This window comes from Carassius auratus, chromosome 47 (genome assembly GCF_003368295.1).
Source record: "Carassius auratus strain Wakin chromosome 47, ASM336829v1, whole genome shotgun sequence".
Taxonomy (NCBI): Eukaryota; Metazoa; Chordata; class Actinopteri; order Cypriniformes; family Cyprinidae; genus Carassius; species Carassius auratus.
The window spans coordinates 8,179,783-8,199,939 of NC_039289.1; the positions used below are offsets into that span (position 1 = coordinate 8,179,783).

Here is a 20,157-nt window from a genome sequence, read left to right on the forward strand (position 1 = left end):
TTTGTAGGTTTTTTTTCTGCTCATCAAAGCTGCATATATTTGATTAAAAATACAGGGGGGGAAATAATATTGCGAAATATTATGACGTAAAATAACGTTTTTGCTGATTTATTTTCAGTGCCAGGAACTGGAACCTGTTATAACAAATATTGCTACAAGTGTGATTGCAACATATAATAATTGCTGTTAATAATGTTCTGGCTGACTATATCTTGTATAAATTTTTCTGAAAAATCCGCTTATAAGCTACTACTAAATATTGTAGAAACTTAATTTTCTGTAAAGTTGTTTTGTAATGATTTGTTTCGTAAAAAGCGCTATACAAATAAATTTGAATAGAATACTTTTTTTCATGATTTTTTTTATATATGAATGAAAACTTCAAAAGTTTGTGGTCAGTAATTTTTTCTTTTCTTTTTTTTATATAAGAAATTAAAACTTTTATTCATTAAGGATGTGTTAAATTGATAAGATGATAGTACAGATATTTACATATATCTATATATATATATATATATTTGGTAGCACAACTGTTGCCAACATTGATAATTCTGATAATAAATCAACATATTAGAATGACTTCTGAAGGATAATGTGACACTTAATATTGGAGGAATGACTGATGGAAATTCAGCTTTGCATCTCAGAAATAACATTTTAAAGTAAATTAGAATATAAACCATTATCTTATATTGTAAAAACATATTGTAAATTCAGCCTTAATGAGCATAACCGACTTAGTATTACTGATGTAAAGTATTACTGATGTCTTACTGACATTATTACAATTATTTTAGTGCCCCCAGCCACTTTTATAATAATAATAAGTTACATTTATATAGCGCTTTACAGTATGTGTGTGGTGGTGGTGGTGGGGGGGGGGGTGTCACACCTGTACTCTTTTCGCAAGACATTGTGGGATTTTTTAGGTCCATAGAGACAGGACCTCTCATCCCATCAGCACGGTGATTGTTGACAGTACGTCCCCGAAGACATACAAAAAACAGAAATACAAAAAAAGAAATACAAAAAAAGGCAGGCAATGTGCAGTATGTTTAAAAAGAACACCAGACTTCTTGTCCCAGTGAGTGTTTATTACTGAAAGTATAAATTAGTGTGGAACAATTACATGATCCAGAGTAAACGGTACTGCAAATGATAAAAATCAAGTCTCCATACCAGTGCGCCCAAGCCTGTGCAAAGGTTTCAAGTGCAAATATATATCCAGAAGTACTTTTCCGCATGAGTTAGAAAAGACCTAGGTGCTTGCAAAATACACAGAAACCCATCTTCGGAAGTTATACAATTAAGTTCTTCTTTAAAATCATACAGTTAAATTAGCAAACAAACTATTGTAGGCCTGAATGAGTGCATACTGTATATACATCAAAATGAAAAGTGAGCCAACCTTAGCATTAACCATTATACCCAATATAGTAGACTAGTACTAGTACATGACTTCAATCTGTGGCTATCCCAATCACACCCAGCGGACATCTCTGGAACTCTCGCTAATGCCGGAGGAAAGAGAATACACCACTTTAGGAACGGTTCGATTTCTGCTGCCATAACCCGACTGAATGAACTGTCTGTCTGTGTCCAGCGTCTCTATTCCGTCTGTGCTTTTATTGAACGCTGCTGTCAAAGCCTTCAGCGCCGAGTGCACTTGATCACGGGAGGCCATGATGTTCTTCTCACACGGAAGCTTGAGACTGTCGGAACGTCTCCCAGCTGTTTCGTATGAAAGGCCGTTGATGACGTCATCTATTGTCCTGGATACAGACTGTATCGTCTGACTAAGGCCAGCGTCACTGCCCCTCCCTGTGTTACATTAAAAAAAATGAAGTCATGTCACATATTTGTCATAGTTGAGAAGTGTGTTTTATATGAATGCTATTGTGGAAAGAATGCTGTACCCTTCAGAGAATGCAATAAAGATGAGTGGAGATCTTTGATCGCTTGGTTCAGCTTGAGGAGTTTAGCGGTGGTGTTCTTAATGGCACACAAGTCTGAGCCTTCATCATCCTCCGAACGATCCTCAAACGTTTCTGACCTCTGCTGTGAAAAAGCAGATGTACAAACATCTCTTGAAGGGAAAGTTTACCAATAAAATAAATAAAAACTAAATAAAGCCCAAAGAAAAACCAAACAAATCCACAAAACAAAACTCAAAAATGAAATAAAACAAAAACAAACCATAAAAGCTAAATAGAAAATAAATAAAACAACCAAACCAGACCAAAGCCACATCAAACGAAACCAAACAAACCCCCCAAAAAACATAAAATAAATAAAAATGAAACGAAACCAAAACCACACCAATTCCTGCCCCTACAAAAATAATATGAACAAAACAAAAATTAAACAAAGCAAACCAAAGCCAGACCAAACAAAACAAAGTCAAACAACCTCCCACATAAAAACAACAAAAAGAAAATGGAAATAAAAACCAAACAAAAACAACAATTAAATAAATACTAAATTTAATATAAATAAAAAATGTTTAAATAAAATATGCACACATTTATTGTATCTATCTCGTTTGTTTAAGACCACGGGGTTCAGGTACGGTGGGTGGGATTGAGGAATGGGTGAGCAGGTGGGATGCATCCATTTTTCCTTATCCCAGCATCCCATTCTCTTGCTGAACAATAACAACGAGCCTGTAGTTTGTGTATTGCAGATAACAGTCACAGCCACATTAAGGTGACAGATGACACTCCACTCAAACCATTTATTTTGTAAACAGCAAAACGACCCAAGATGTGCGATAAGAGCGCTCAGGTTCAGCGTTTTACAAGCGCTGTCCCCCTCAGTCATTGTTGGGCTGGTCATCAATCCAAAACATTTTAACTCAATGACAAATAGCAGCCGTTTGTAAGGCGTACCGACAAACAGCAGCGGAAGTAGCTCTGCAGACTGCTGGCGACATCCATTGCATTGGATTTCTGACTCTGTGAAATATATTAGAATTTATATTATGAAATGAAGTATACATTTTTATCAGTTAATATGAAATGCATTTACAACATTCACTGGATAAATAAAGATTCAATTTTAAGGTAATTTTTTGTGATAATATTCCATGATACTTATTAGGAGAACCTACCGGTATATGAGCAGATGAAAGATCTCTCTGCATCTCAGTAGCGATCCTCTGACCTATGAGGAGAAGATCAGTCACACTCTGACGCATCCCATCCCGCAAAGAATCCACAACTGACCTCTAAAGAGAAACACAACGGTGGTGAATTTTACATTCTGATGTTTATCTTTTTAATGTCAAACCTACTATAGGGCTGTAAACGTCAGCTTGCAAAAGAAATATGCCCACGTTGTCTATGATTTCTGAACCCTGTTCAATCAAACGAAGATCCATCCCATTCACTGCCGCCAGCAAACCGATGGTTTTGAGAGCCACTTTCATACACTTGGCAACCTTCCTCTGGGCCTCTGTTACCATGGAGGAGATCTCAGAGTCACAGCCCTGAAAGAGCAACACACAGAAAGAATGACACTCTTAGAAAGATTTTACTGAACATTCCAATGTTGGTACTTAGCACAAATGTATTACATAATCTGACTACGAGATACTTGTGTTGGGGCAATTTAAACCAATATATAAATCAGGTGAGAAATCAAATAAATTGATTATTAAATACTTAAACATGCACAACAACAACAATAGTACCAATGTCTCTAAATAAATTAGACTAAATTAAATAAATATTAAGATATACAGCGGATTTAATAAATTTTACTGCTAGATATACACACAATAATCAGTTTAAAGGTAAGCCAGTTAAACAAATAAAACATCTTTGTAAATACAACCAATAATAAGAATAATAATTATACAATTCTAGAATTTATTATTATTGTCAGATTATTTATGATTTATATTTAAACAATGTATTGTTGTTATTAATAATAATTATTATTGTTGAGTGTATTTATCAACATTTTGACATTTCATTATATTTTTTTTTATTTGATTGGAACTGATTAAGTGGTTTAAATTTGACTTGTATATCATAATATTTTGTTTCATTTAGAGAAATATTAAGGTATACAGGCAAATTTAAAACACTTAATCAGTTAAATAATAATAATAATAATAATAATAATTCAAAGTCAAAATGTTGGTAAATGCACTCAATATTAATAATAATAATAATAATACATTTAATATTTAATTAATCTAAATTAACATTTATTAAAAGTCTAAACAGACAAATATATATTATTACTATTGTATTAGTAATATTTTTATATTTTTGTGCAAATCTAATAAAGGGACAAAACACTGATGCATTATTTTAAGACATTATATACATTTAAGACATTATTTTTGATGAGATTGTTGCATTTGAATTTTTTTCTATGGTCCCCCTATAGAGCTAAAAGCATCACATAAATGCACCTGCCATTAACTGACTATGAACTGTAATGAGCACCTGAATGAGTAACTGAAGGTAGCCTCCAATTTTCTTGACCTCAGTCTTGAGCTCCTCAGCTCTCGGAGACACTGAATCAGAGCTGGGCTTAATGCTGGAGACCCAATGCATGGTTATGAACACAGCCCTTTCAACAGCAGACGTGGCCTTCACTAGATGAGTCTGGGCTTCGGTACTGCAGGCAAACACTGTTCACAAACACACAAACAGAACCAAATGAGGCTCTTTGTGAAGGCTGTGATGACATTGGTCTTGTGCATTCATATCGAGCTGAATATTGACACTGATGAATGGCTCTGTTGATTTAGGTTTGTTAAAGACGCTCTGATGCTTACAGTTCTCCTGACTGTCGTCGTCAAGGTGCTCGTAGAGGTCTGCGATGGACCTCACGGCACGGTGAACCGCCAGCAGATCCAGGGTCAGTTTGTCGGCCAAGCTTTCGCTTTCCTCAGCTGACTGGCAGGAGCGCAGACGAGCAACGGCGGAGCCAATCAGATCTTTGCAGATGGCTGGGAGGGCGGAGTCAGAGGTGCTGGGGTGCAGAGAGGGGGGCTTGTTCATCAGCCCTAAAAAGACACAGAATATTATTTAATTAAAAGTTATTTTAAAAAAAACTAACTTTTGAGTGAATAATCTCTTCAAAAGTACTAATCTGAAAGATGCTAAACTCATTCAAAGAGCCGAAGAGCCAGATACAATATTAAGTACTTTACCAGTGGACCGTGAGGGAGCACAATGTAGGCTTTGAATAGGGTGCACTCGGATCTCATAGAGACGGCCAGAAATCCTCCTGCTCTTTAGCAAACTTCTACTCCTGAGCCACAAGAAACAGAAAAAAAGAAATCTAGATACATTTGAACTTATAGCTTGACGTGAACCATCATTATCATTCAGATGCTTCTTTAAGAGCCGGTTACATCATGGTGTACAATTTGAGTTGAATATTATTTACTGTTCATTCCGAGGACTGAAAGACATGAGAGGAAGTCAAGACGTGAAAAGTAAAGCAATATCTATGAGCTGACTTAAGACTTGTAGAAGGGGTTTTGATTTACCAATCCTGAATTAGGCCGTAGTCACATGGTCAAGTAGCCAATGGAAATGAGTTAAAAAATGCTGCAGGAATGTGCGTTTCCATAAGGCTTGGTTTATAAGGGGAAAAATATCATCATGGTGTAAAACAAGAACCAGTGTTAGGCACAAAGTATGCTTCTGTTCTTTCGTTCCTCAACACAGAAGTACAGAGAGCCGAAGAACAGCATCATGGACTCAACGAGAAGACTAATAAACCCAAATACCTTCTGCGAGAGAAAGATGAGGTTGAGGAAGAGGCAGATAGGTCTGGTTCCCACTCATCATTAGGGTTGTAAAACACGTCTTCATCTTTAGAGGCGCTCTCCCCCTACAGCCAATAAACATCAGACTTGATTTACCCACCGGTTCTTGTTGATAATAATAATAAGAGCAAGTGCCCACACTGGACGCTTCCTGCTTTTACTGGGTAATTACAAGGAAATAAATGACTTCAAATTGCCTCATATAATAGTGTGTTCGAACATCTAAGCGCTGCGATAAATACTCAGCACTTTGTTCAAAACAAGTGTGGCGCAAATTTTCAATTTCAAGTAAAAGCTAAACGCTACATAACATGAAATAAAAACAACCAAAACTTTCCAATGTCAACTGATTTGCTACACAAAACAAAAACACTAAACATCACAGACGCACACACATACGCACATTTAAAACTAAATAAAATGAAAAACAAAATAAAACAATGTCAAGTGACATGCTGCACAAATAAAAATATTAAAATAAATAAAATGGCTAAGCATTGAACAAAACCAAGATCAAAACTTTCCAATGTCAAAGAAAAAAAACAAACACTAAACAATAAAAAAAAACTAAATGAATCAAAACTAAACACTAAATGAAATTTAACAAAACGATAAAAGAGATCCTACAACACAAAATAAAACCCCACCAAAAACAAACAAAAAAAAAACAACCCAAAACAAAAAATAGATAAAAAACTCAATAAATAAAACAACAACCAACAAAAAACTTTAAAAGCTACAGAAACAGAAACCAAATCAGCAAATGGTTGCATGAAGTTAGAGACAAAACCTGGATTAACACCAAAGAGGATATCATTTATCACTAATATATGATTTCAAAATATTAGGACACAGTGTAACGGTATGTACTTTGCTACAAAAGGCCACAATGCAGTTTAAGCAGCAGGTTTACAGCTATTCATTAGGTGAATATCTTTTATTTAAGCCACCTGCTCAAGCTCTCTCATGGCAGCCAAGTTGCTCTGGAACTTCTCCAGACTCCAGAAGGTGGAAATTCCCAGTTTGGTGTTCTGAACTTGGACCTGCAGTTGGGCGTCTCCACCCTCGCCCACTTTATCGGTCGCCTCATGTCTGTTATGAAAACATAATTCCACATCTGATTCCCTCCAGAAACTTTCACGTTTAGTAAAGGAGGAATTTACAAACTACTCGCTCATACACAAATTGACTAACCACACTTTTCCAGTCATTAGTGATTGATGGACAGGGATTTCAAATTTATTTATAAATGCTGTATTCAGAAAGAGCAATTTGTAGCCAACTGGAATTTCTTTTCCATAATAATGGAGGAATTTAATTCGCTATAGAAATGTATATTACTTTATTGTTAATTAATTTAATAATTTATTTAAATTAAATGTACTTAATATTAAATTTGAATTAAATTTTCTAAACTTGTTTCTAAATTTGCATGAATTCCGATTGGTTAATGCTTTAACAAAGACATAGATCCAGGAACATTAAATGAGTTACACCTCCTAAATAACTGTACCTGCTGAAGACTGTGTGTTTCCTGAGATTGGCACTGATTTTGTTAGCTTCTTCAATCATCAAAGACAGCTTCAAGGAATCCCACTGTGGGTGGGCTGCAAACATTGGACAAAGATATGATGAATAACACACCGTTGAGAACATTACTGATGGAAAACCCCATGTCTTTTATATTTAAAGTCTGCATGTACCTGTTTTAGTGGCGTGGAGCATTTTTTGAGCACGCTTTCTCTCAATCTGAGCAAGATCTTCTGCAATCTTCCTCTTCTCTGCTTCAAGCGCCTCTACAATTTTAGCATGCCGGATATCATGATCGGCCATCGCCTATGGAAGAAAATTAAAAGATTTTGTATAAACGTTGCTAAATAATACAAGTAAAACTAACTAAATAATATATTATTTATGTACTTTAGTAATAGTTATAACTAAACTAGCTAATCTAAAAAAAAAAAAATGTAAAATACTTAACTGAATAATTAAAATAAATATAAAGCTTACTAAATTAACTACAAAAAATTATATAAATGGATAAAAAAATAACTGAATAAATATTATAACTAAAACTAACACATATGTTAACTAACTAATAACTAAATTAAATATTACAAATATAACAGGCTGAATTATCTAAATATATAACTAAACAAAATGGATAACTATAATGGACTAAATAAATATTATACATAAACCTAAATAAATAACTTAAACGGAATAAATGGTATTGGTACAAATGTTTTTTAAATTAGTGACATTTTATGAAATCACCAAGGACCAAGGTTTCAGTTTTACTGTTCTACTGGGAGTAAATTAAAGGTACAGGTTGTAGGACCTGCCACTAGAGGGCGCACTACCAAAACAATAACAATCGCGTGGTTTGATGACGCTACGAAGGAGCGTGGAATGATGTGATTTGTCGTCTTCTACCCAACCGCTGACAGCCATCAATCAGACGGAAAGATAAATCATGGATTTAACGCGAGTTCAACGATTTGCGCGAGTAGATTACATACAAATTCAATGCAAAGACGCGATCAGACTATGGATCAGACGCGTCCTCGCGTTTGCCGTGTATGCCCTATAATACTAATCTTGTTGATCGTTATAATAGCATACGTTTTCTGTCAAGAACTCAGGTGTCGAGAAAAACACAAGCGAGATCGGCATCTCTTTCTAGTTGAAGTTTGACGTGAAGCTACTTCCGCATTTGTCCACGACATTGTTGTCATGTGGTTTCTACGTCTGTAAAGGCGGTAACAAAGGGTAACTAACGTCATTGACAGGCGACTGCACTGCCCCGTGTCACTGTTTAGAATGGGGAATTTTCTCATGATTTACAAGTAGTTGAAAACATATTGTTAGTGATCAGCTGGAAAAAATATATAACACTAGCTTATTGGTTTTTGGATATTTTACTGCAAATATCTTACAAATTGTACCTTTAACAGCAAATTTCCATTTGCGGGTGAACTATGCCTGTGAAAGAAACTATGAAAGAAAGAGCATCAGTTTTGACTTGAGCTGGTCTTTTGGTACCTGTCTTGTAGCTTGGGCCTCCATCTGCAGACGTCTATTATGGGTGTTGACTTCCTGCTCCAGCAGAGACTTTGCTGTCTGCAGTTGCTCTATCTGACAGACCACCCTCTTTTTATCCAGCTCCTGAACTCTCTTCCGTTCACTCTCCTCCTCCTGACGAAGCGTTTGGTTAGCTGGAGTACACAGGAGTCACACATGCTACACACCGACACGTATGTGAACTTCTTACCAGCTCTCGCTCCAGAGCTTTGATCCTCTTCTCGTACTGACTCTTCAGCTCGCTCAGCTCTTTCTGTGCCATCTCTTTTGCCACCTGAATGCCCTGCATCATCTCCTCTTTGGCCTTCAACCGAGCTGCCTCAATCTCTGCTTCAAGTCTATAGAGAATAATGCAAATCAAAATCAAAAACGGACATCTCCTCGTATGTTTTGGCCTTCTTTATTAGAGTTTACAATTATCCAGCATTTTTTCCCATTAAACCAAGTCAAATGAGTTCCTGTAAATAAACTAGTGAATATTGGGCTTGAACTCACTGAGCTCTCTGGGCCAACAGCAGCTCGTTTTTGGCAAACTCAAAGTCCTTTTGACCATCTCCACTGTTCCAACAGGACGCGCGCTTCCCGCTCTGAACCTCAGCGGGGTGGTTGAACCGAAAATAGTGATCTCCTCCAAGAATCACACGGTCTCCCTGAAACCAAGAGGTGGAAATTGAATGAACAAATAAACAATTTGAGGATTTATGTGGCGGTTCTCAGAACAGAGGGCACTTCAGGAACTCACGTGGTGGAGGACGGTGCACTCAGACACAAGATGTCCATTCACGAAGGTCTTGGCATTTGCCATCGGTTTAATACTGACGGTACCTTTCACACTAGAGATGACACTGAAAAGGCAAGGAAAAACAATATGACATATTGGAAATACATTTTTCATGTTTAACTGTTTGTGCACATCTACTAAATAACCTTTAGATTACTTTCATCGTTATCTAAATCTTGAGTTAATATTTTAAGCACTAACAATTTACTGTAAAAATGTAATCATGATCAGAAATCTCAAAATGAACATCTGTTTTTCATACTGTACATTCTGTTGTTGTGATGCCCAAATCAACTAGCATTTAAAACATTTTAGTTTAAGTGTTTTATTCTTAATTTACTTGCACAAAATAGTTTAGTTTAGTTTTTTTTTTTTTTACATCAGCCGATTATCGGTTATCGGTTATAACATAAAAACACATACATGATGCATGTCAGCGAATATATAAGCATTTTTAGGGTGATTTTACATAATTTTTGAAGCTTAAAAGACTCGTTTATCATTAATTATAACAGTATGGAAAAAAGCGACCAGCATATTATTCAAAATATCTTCTTTTGTCTTCCTCTGAACAGCATTATCTATATACTATTATATTTTAAATTAGGTTTATATTAACTCGTTTGATATTTAACGTTTTTCTTTATGTTAGTGTAAGTAATTTTACACAGTGTTATTTTCATTTTTTAAGTTTAGGTATTGGTACTGTATATATATATATATATATATATATATATATATATATATATATATATATATATATATATATATATATATATATATATATATAAATAATTGTGTGTTTGTGTGTGTGTCTAAATATATATATATATATACAGTCTTGTTCAAAATAATAGCAGTACAATGTGACTAACCAGAATAATCAAGGTTTTTAGTATATTTTTTATTGCTACGTGGCAAACAAGTTACCAGTAGGTTCAGTAGATTGTCAGAAAACAAACAAGACCCAGCATTCATGATATGCACGCTCTTAAGGCTGTGCAATTGGGCAATTAGTTGAATTAGTTGAAAGGTGTGTGTTCAAAAAAATAGCAGTGTGGCATTCAATCACTGAGGTCATCAATTTTGTGAAGAAACAGGTGTGAATCAGGTGGCCCCTATTTAAGGATGAAGCCAACACTTGTTGAACATGCATTTGAAAGCTGAGGAAAATGGGTCGTTCAAGACATTGTTCAGAAGAACAGCGTACTTTGATTAAAAAGTTGATTAGAGAGGGGAAAACCTATAAAGAGGTGCAAAAAATGATAGGCTGTTCAGCTAAAATGATCTCCAATGCCTTAAAATGGAGAGCAAAACCAGAGAGACGTGGAAGAAAACGGAAGACAACCATCAAAATGGATAGAAGAATAACCAGAATGGCAAAGGCTCAGCCAATGATCACCTCCAGGATGATCAAAGACAGTCTGGAGTTACCTGTAAGTACTGTGACAGTTAGAAGACGTCTGTGTGAAGCTAATCTATTTTCAAGAATCCCCCGCAAAGTCCCTCTGTTAAAAAAAAGGCATGTGCAGAAGAGGTTACAATTTGCCAAAGAACACATCAACTGGCCTAAAGAGAAATGGAGGAACATTTTGTGGACTGATGAGAGTAAAATTGTTCTTTTTGGGTCCAAGGGCCACAGGCAGTTTGTGAGACGACCCCCAAACTCTGAATTCAAGCCCCAGTACACAGTGAAGACAGTGAAGCATGGAGGTGCAAGCATCATGATATGGGCATGTTTCTCCTACTATGGTGTTGGGCCTATTTATCGCATACCAGGGATCATGGATCAGTTTGCATATGTTAAAATACTTGAAGAGGTCATGTTGCCCTATGCTGAAGAGGACATGCCCTTGAAATGGTTGTTTCAACAAGACAATGACCCAAAACACACTAGTAAACGGGCAAAGTCTTGGTTCCAAACCAACAAAATTAATGTTATGGAGTGGCCAGCCCAATCTCCAGACCTTAATCCAATTGAGAACTTGTGGGGTGATATCAAAAATGCTGTTTCTGAAGCAAAACCAAGAAATGTGAATGAATTGTGGAATGTTGTTAAAGAATCATGGAGTGGAATAACAGCTGAGAGGTGCCACAAGTTGGTTGACTCCATGCCACACAGATGTCAAGCAGTTTTAAAAAACTGTGGTCATACAACTAAATATTAGTTTAGTGATTCACAGGATTGCTAAATCCCAGAAAAAAAAAATGTTTGTTCAAAATAGTTTTGAGTTTGTACAGTCAAAGGTAGACACTGCTATTTTTTTGAACACACCCCTTTCAACTAATTGCCCAATTGCACAGCCTTAAGAGCGTGCATATCATGAATGCTGGGTCTTGTTTGTTTTCTGACAATCTACTGAACCTACTGGTAACTTGTTTGCCACGTAGCAATAAAAAATATACTAAAAACCTTGATTATTCTGGTTAGTCACATTGTACTGCTATTATTTTGAACAATACTGTATATATATATATATATATATATATATATATATATATATATATATATATATATATATAGCTTTATTTCAATTACTGTAAATGATTTTAATAGATTTAGCTGAAGTATGAACTTCTTTGTACCACTGAACATATTTTGTTGGTAACCAAACAGGTGACGGCAGCCATTGACTTCCATCGTATGAAAAAAAAAAAGAAAACACTACAGAAGTTGATGACCACCGTCAACCATTTAGTTACAAACATTCTCCAAAATATCTTCTTCTGTGTTCAGTAGTACAACGAAATTCATACAGGTTTGGAACTATATGACGGTGAGTAAATAATGACAGGTGAACTGTTCCTTTAAATGTACAAGTCCAAGCGTTTTGAAGATGAAATGCCTCCTTTAAATCAAATCAAAAATGAAGTGAAATCCTGTGGATGTGAGCCGTCTCACCAGTGCTCATCGGCGATGAGAGCTCCAGACAGCTGGATGTCGTGGGCCGACTCAGACTTGAGCTTGCCGACCTTGGTCTCGCCCTCTTTAATCATGTACAGCAGCATCTCTGACAGCTGCGGATCCTCATTCAGGTTCACAAGGTTAGGCAGCCGATTATCCACTTTAAAGGTGACCCCGGCGCGCTGAACGTGGCACGGTGAATAAACAGACAAAGAAAGAGACAGAAAACAGCCATGAAGCACATCTGAAAAGCTCATCGATCCATCAGACACCGACATCCGACGGTTATTTGCAAGTGAGGGGGCGAATCATTACCTGCAGCTCTTTGGTTTCTTCTCGTTTCCTCCTCTCTGCCTCTTCCAGCTTTTCTTTCCATGTTCTGCACATATCGAATGACACATAAAATGGAAAACCTTGATATGAAGTAAGCGTATACCATTTAAAAGCATTTGTCAAAGGACTGTTCGTTTTATTATGTGTAAAACATTTGATATTGCATTTAATCTATTATATGCATTTATGTATCTTATCTTTTAATTAAATAGAATAGATTTAAATAATACATACTACATATTACAGAATGCAACAACCTTATAAAAAGAAAAAATATTCCATGTATTCATCACAGAATATATAAAAATCATCAGAATTATAATAAAATGACTTTTCCGTTTGAACAGCTTGACTTTTCCACTGATGTCAGTATGATGTCATGGGCTGGGAAAACAGCCAAACATGTTTTAACCCTTGAAGATTCCGCCTGCTGCGACCTGAGACCACAGAAAACTCCTGCGTTTTGCCTTTTTCTACTCCAAAGCCACTTTCCCTAACCTCAAACTAATCTGGCTACGTGCCGGGGATTTTTGCACTTTAAAGGAATGAGAAACATCGGAGAGGTTAGAGTTTCTCTTGAGGCATGTTATTCCTGAAAGACTATGACTTTAGTCATGATTTATGTAAATAATGGCGTTTATTACTTGTTATATGTAAAGGTAATGGATTAAAATGTATACTTTCTTATGCTTACTTAGTGAACAGCAGAAAATTAAACATGATTTATCTAAAAAGCTTGATTATTTTGATTATTTCTGAATGTTTTTGAGAAGGAGAAGTCTCTTATGCCCACAATGTCTGCATTTACTTGATCACAAATACAGTAAAAACACTAATATTGTAAAACACTATTGCTAGTATTATTTTAAGTATTTTTTATGCAGATTAACCTCACATTCTATTATAATTATTCATAATATATTAATATATTATATAATTATATTAACTGTATAATGTATAATAATAAGTGTACTGCTTTTTTCTTTATACAATTTATATAAATGAAATTATTATATAAACAGTTATTTTTAAATATAATTTAATTATTATATTTAAATTTTAATAATAATAAAAAATAGCGCAATTCAGCCTTACATAATAACAAAATAAGTACACAAAATTGATTATATACATTATACAGTCAATAAACTGAACAATATAACTAAGTGACCATGTGTTGTCAAATCAAAACTGAACCTATTTACTCATTTAAAAACAAAACCATATCCTGCTTTATTCTCATAACGCCCGCTTTCCACATCACTGTGAATTCCCAAAAGACATAATCAATTCTCTCCGTTCTAGATATTCCTCTCTAAATATATGGTTTGCTTCGAAGATCACAGCGCTTCATTTTATTGTCACTGTATAATGAGAGTCATAACCCTGAGTTTTGTGGTTGATATCCACACACCTGTGCGCTTCAGCCATGTCGTGCTCCTGTTGTGAGAGTTTAGTCTTAAGAGAGGCGATCTCTTGCTGAAACAGTCTCATTTTCTCCGGCTCGATGCCCTGAGAGCTCATCTGAGCCGCACGGAGCTTCTCCACCTCTGCTTTCAGCTCTGAAAATGAGTGGTGTCACACACATTCTCAATAATATACAAAAACTGTCAAATAATATATGTGAATAAAATAATAATAAATATATCATTATTATTAAAAACCCAAAACAACTCCACTAGCAGACACAAAAAGACATTTTCAGAAGCCGTAGAGCAGGTGTGTCAGAATACAGTTGCTGACCTCGGATCAGTTTGGCATTGGTGTCCTCGTTGACTTTGGCTATGTTGATGATCATACGGGCCTGCTGGGCGTAGCGTAACGTGCTCAGGCTCTCCTCCATGTTACAGGCCGCAGGACTCAGGGTGGCGATCATAGCCGTCTTGGAGTTTCCACCGAGGCTTTCCTTCAGTAACCTGAACACAAGAGGGAGCTGAAGCACTTCTGCTGCTTTCGTCAACAAGAAATCTGCCATGTTATGACATATTTTACAAATAATTGCTGTTATTGCTCACAATTCATTACTGCCCATTTATTTTCACAATCTTTTATTACAATTTTTTTATTCTTATATTTAATGTAGCTGCACTTCTGAAATTATTTTCCACCTTTGCAGAGTTAACAAAAGCCACACTGATGTGATATCAATATTATTATTATTTAATAATGTAACTACATTAAATAATACGATTCTAATACCTTATGATTACTATTATTATTATAAAATTTCTATATATTTTTTTTTTTTTTTGTGGGGGGGGGGTTAATTTTCTGCACTTCTATACATTTTTCCTACTTTTGCCGAGTACCCAAAGGCCACATTGGTGCAATAAGATGCATAATAATATGTAAAATATATAAACATGACAATGTTAATTAATCACAATGGTAAATAAAAACATTTTAAATTATTATATTTATACCATTAATATGAAAACTATAAATAATAATAATAATAATAATAATATTAAAAAAACTGTTGAAATAAACGGTACAAAGGAAAGAAAAAAACATTTTGTTTTCTATGACCTTTCTAGGTCCACAAAATAAAAGACAATAAGTCTCACAGAAGTTTCATGACATCAGGGCCATGGAAATACATTATGCTGCTGAAGCTGTGACTGCTGTTTTGTTTTGTGTAACTCAAAATAACAAACCAGCAGTGAAATATAAAAATATGAATACAAATTCAAAAGCTTCTCACCATGTGAGCACTGATTCTCTGTACGGCGTGAAGACTTTCTTTCTGGTCTGAGCCTGTTCTGACAGTGACGAGATCACCTTTCCCAGCGTGAGCAGAGACTTGTTGATACTCACTCCCTCCTTGGAAAGGTTAATTAATTCACATTTCAAATATGTCAGATTTAAGATTTCATGATGCATTACAGTATTCAGTAAAGTACTGTAATCCAATTAACCCCTGTTTAAAATGTACAAGACTGTAAGCAGCTGAATGCACTGTGGGGAGCTACTGGATGCTGGATTACCCTGAGCCGGTCTCCACTGGTCTGGGCTGAAGTGCAGCGCTCACTTCCTGCCAGATCCACCAGGTTTATCCGGCTGGTGATGCAGTGATCGTGCTCCTCTCCCTCCACAAACTCTGTCTGCGCACATAGAAACACCATCATATGACTAACACAAACACATCATTGAATCATTCATTACTTGGCTGAGGTAAAAGTAGCATTTCATTGGAAATACAAATCTGAGGGTCTTACTTTAGTTTGCATCATGACCAGAGTGAAAACAGAGTGTGATCTGGAGCTTTTATCGTTCATGCCGGTGGCGGCCGTGGCTCTCTGTTTGTTACCGAGTTCAAGCCAAGTCTGTGAAGATGGGGGAAGGAAAACTGTATTAATGGTATGAACAAAAATAATATATGATGAATGTATAAAGTGAACAGATCCTTTAAACTACCTTAATATCGGCATAAGATGTGACAACATTCCTGAAGGAGAGCATAGAGTTTAGTACAGTGGCACAAAACAAAACAAAGAACAAAATAAGATAATTAAAACGCAGGAAAAAATGAAGAAAAATATATATATATAGATATAGATATATCTATATATATATATATATATCTATATATATATATAGATATATATATATATAAGATGAAAGAAAACTAACAAAACAACAAAAACAAAAATCTAAAACAAAATAAAATCACAACCGAAAAAAAAAAAAAACGAAAAAATTAAAAACACAACATAACCAAATAAAAACAACATAAAACAAAACAATGAAAAACACAACTTAAATTAACAAAATAAAATAACATTAAACAAAACCACAAGACAACCAAATAAAACATAAATAAAAAACAAGACCAAAAAAGGTTATGGCCATAGTAATCCTGGTATTTAAAATGAAATGTTTGCTTACGTGGACAGGTCTGCAACATAAGGCCCAAAGACAGGATGCTCTCTGACACGCAGCTGGGAAAGACATGAAAAGGACTGAACAGCAATAACTGAACAGATCAATCAAAAAACTACAAGAAATGTGTAGCATTTCATGCGTTTTATTGAGTTATTGCACTTACAGGCATTTTCTTCTGGTTTTGCTCGTCCTTTGCCACCAGCAAATCATGGATTTTCTCATTGTACACCTCAAAATAGCTCATCTCCAGATGGCAGGAGATCTTTAACAGAAAACAAGTTTGCATTTAGAAAGGTTACACAAGCTATATTTAGAATTCATTCGTAAATTGAAAATAAACAATCATCATATGGGACAGTAACCTCTTTGTTTTCAGTTCGAGACAATCTGGAGAAAAGTTCCTTGCAGAATCTGGGAATAACGCCAGCCTCTTCACCATAACCCATCATACTAGAAAACATCCAAAACGACACTTTGAAAATATTGATCAGGGATGCGCTTCTCAGACACACTGTAAGTTGATCGTAGAGATCTTTGGTGGCAATACTTAGGCTTACGATGCTTTTGAGAAAAGCAGCCCTGAAATAAAATAAAGAATTAAAAGAGAATCACCACTTACGTGTAGGACTTTCCCGAACCCGTTTGGCCATATGCAAAAAGACACGTGTTAAATCCTTCAAACGCTCTTTCAAGCAAGGGCCGAGCCAGTTTTTCATAAACCATCTGCTGACTGGCAAAGCTTGCATCCGATTCGTCGACGGAGCAAAAAGAGAAGTCAAAGGTAAATGTGTAGCTTTGTTTATTATCTGGATGCTGCACAACAGTTTCATGGTCCTTCATGAAGATGACTTGATGGGCTTTCTCCTTCTTCTCCCTACAAACACACACACACACACACACACACACACATGAAAGCAAAACATTTTAGTACAAGTGGCACGGTGCAAAATAATATTAAATCATAACTATACTAATTTTGTAATATATATATATATATATATATATATATATATATATATATATATATATATATATATATATATATATATATATATATATATATATATTATTATTATTATTATTATATTTTTTTATATTTAATATTACATAATATTACCATTCACCTCAAGCAGTAACTAAATACTAAAAACTAATAAAAATACTAAAAAATAAATAAATAAACAATAAATAAATATTTTTCAATAAATAGTATATATAATATAGAAATTATTAAATTTTATATCAGAATGGGTAACGGAGTTGATTGACTAATGCATAACTCATTAGAAGTTAAATTGGTTGTTGGTTTGTAATTAGAGATAGTTTATTCATTTCCAAATTAATATTTCCCAAAAAATGATTTTTTGTCCCCTCTTAAAATAAAATAAATTAAATAAAATCGTTCAACAATTAAGGCTAACGAATGCTGTCAAATTTACAATGTGCATTAAAAAAATAAGAAAATTGATCAAAATTATTTCAAATGCTTGCCACAATTTTATGAACTGTCTCCCTTTTATTTAGTAATGTTTTCTAACAAAAGGGGGAATAAAATAAATATTATGTTTGCGGTAATTCAAATAAGATGAACATGTTCTATTTTTTGGAGAACTGAATTAATTTTTTAATTAAGTTTTACACAGTACAGTCAAACACCGTATGATTGTTTTCAAAAGAACAAATCTGTATTCTCAAACTTGCCTCAAAACAGCATGCCGCCAAAACAAAAGTTCAAAAAGTGTCTTACCTTGTACAGAAAGGTCTTACTCGGACTGCGACCGTGACCGCGCTGTTCTCCATCTTCAGCTCTTGGGGTTGTGGAGCACTAGCTCTGCTCACAGCTTCGAGAGGAGCGTGTCCTTCAGCAGGAGCGGCTCTACAAACACCTGCTCCTCCATGAGCCGAGGAGCTCATTAGGGCTGTGGGTCTCCTCACCTGTGCTGAATGTGAAGAGGGGGTCATGTGCCTGTCTGAACCACCAATCTGAACCTTCTCAGATGTTGATTTTGCAGTTTCAGTGCTCATCTGCATTGGCTTCTGTCTTCCAGCGGTTGTGTGTTTGGTGGATGTGGGTCTAGATGCATCATTACCAGCCAGCCTCTCAAAGACATCTCTCTTCACGCTTAATTTCTCAAACTGGGTTCTTCTTGTAGGTGTCGAAACGGTTTTGCCCTCATCATGGATGGATCTGATCTTCTCACAACTAGTTTTGGAGGCTTTCCCAGGTGTTTTGATGGTTTGGTGGGTCTCTCTTGCCGGATTGGGTTCGGTCAGGACTTTGGTTGTGTTTAAGGAGCCTGTCCGTGTCCTGCGCTGAAGGGTCAGGCGTTTCTCTCCTCCTGGGTTCTCCTGTGTGGGTTCTTCAAGGTGTTTTGGAGTGGTTCTGCTGCTGGGTTTTCTCTGAAGAGTGAGTCTGGCACCAGAGGATGGTGTTTTAAAAGCGTGTTCTCCACATTTTGTGAGTGCTGAGATCACATAGGTCCTGTTTATTTCTTTGGTTTTATTAAAAGATGCTGTAGTCTCTATTTCTTTTGATCCATCCATTATTGTCTCAAAAAACAAGACTTTTGACTATAGAATTGTTTTCAGATTGTCCCACGTGTACTTCAGTCCACAAATTTAATGTTAATTGTTGTGTAATAATGAGGACACCGAGGTGAATTACCTGTCAAATTAGTTTAAAAATACATGTTGACGTAAACGCATAACTAAAACTGACCTGCGAGTGTTGATATCCTGTTTTTTAAACTATTAAAAGTTATTTTGTTTATAATAAAAAAAAAGCTTAGTCCTTTCTTCGTCCGGTTTACTATCATTCCGACAGTAAATTTAAAAAAAAGTATCGGACTGGACGCGCCTCAAAGCGTCAATAAAAACAACAACTCTGTCCGCGGTCCGCCATACTGCCGCTTCAATTCAAAACCAGTAGGCGTGCTGTGATTGGTCAGTTCAGTTTGACGCACAGGCACGCAGTGACGCGCACTTACCAACAGATGGCGGTGTCTATTTACGTACATGAGGAATCTCAAGCCTGTTTATATTAACATTTTACACTGCGATATTTCAGTCATAATGAAAAACATTTTCACACCAACATTTTCGTTTGTGAAACGTGTAATATGAAAAATTATATATTATTTATATGTATTATTTCTTAAACACTGTATCATATTTTATATATACATTTTAAATAATCAAGTTATGCATATATATGTATGTGTGTGTATTACTACCTATGTGTATAAAACTTTAAAACATATATACATTGTACTAATCTTGCAGCTTTATTTTATTTTACTCGTATCATTTCATTTAAAAACCTTTTTGTACTTTATTATTATATTTTCCAGTTTGACTCAACCAGTATTGTATAAA

The 20,157-nt window shown here is 35.3% G+C and overlaps 1 protein-coding gene across 2 annotated transcripts; it reads right to left on the minus strand.

Annotated features, from left to right (window-relative positions):
• Positions 1–1,073: 1,073 nt before the first annotated feature.
• kif14 (kinesin family member 14) lies at positions 1,074–19,711 on the minus strand. 2 transcript variants are annotated; one of them, XM_026236053.1, is made up of 29 exons: positions 18,530–19,711; positions 17,402–17,656; positions 17,145–17,232; positions 16,946–17,044; positions 16,786–16,838; positions 16,315–16,345; positions 16,116–16,223; positions 15,885–16,001; positions 15,602–15,720; positions 14,641–14,813; positions 14,312–14,459; positions 12,880–12,943; positions 12,562–12,746; positions 9,621–9,723; positions 9,374–9,528; positions 9,069–9,216; positions 8,840–8,992; positions 7,498–7,630; positions 7,308–7,401; positions 6,745–6,886; positions 5,756–5,859; positions 5,171–5,271; positions 4,793–5,023; positions 4,458–4,645; positions 3,335–3,487; positions 3,110–3,226; positions 2,889–2,954; positions 1,917–2,055; positions 1,074–1,821 (listed from the first exon to the last, which is right to left on the minus strand). In XM_026236053.1, the coding sequence occupies exons 1-29, from the start codon at positions 19,324–19,326 to the stop codon at positions 1,481–1,483; spliced, it is 4,605 nt and encodes a 1,534-aa protein (XP_026091838.1). In that variant the 5' UTR covers positions 19,327–19,711; the 3' UTR covers positions 1,074–1,480. The 2 variants fall into 2 exon arrangements, with proteins under 2 accessions (XP_026091838.1, XP_026091837.1); XM_026236052.1 differs by having other exon boundaries at positions 1,917–2,058.
• Between the last annotated feature and the right edge of the window lie 446 nt (positions 19,712–20,157).

Excerpts from the sequence above, each read along its gene's own strand:
- kif14 (XM_026236052.1), bottom strand. The coding sequence starts at position 19,326 with ATGGATGGATCAAAAGAAATAGAGACTACAGCATCTTTTAATAAAACC. Across the intron at positions 14,814-15,601 it reads AGAGAATCAGTGCTCACATG|GTTACTGAAGGAAAGCCTCG; the intron begins GTGAGAAGCTTT and ends TCTTGTGTTCAG. Across the intron at positions 12,944-14,311 it reads GACATGGCTGAAGCGCACAG|AACATGGAAAGAAAAGCTGG; the intron begins GTGTGTGGATAT and ends CGATATGTGCAG.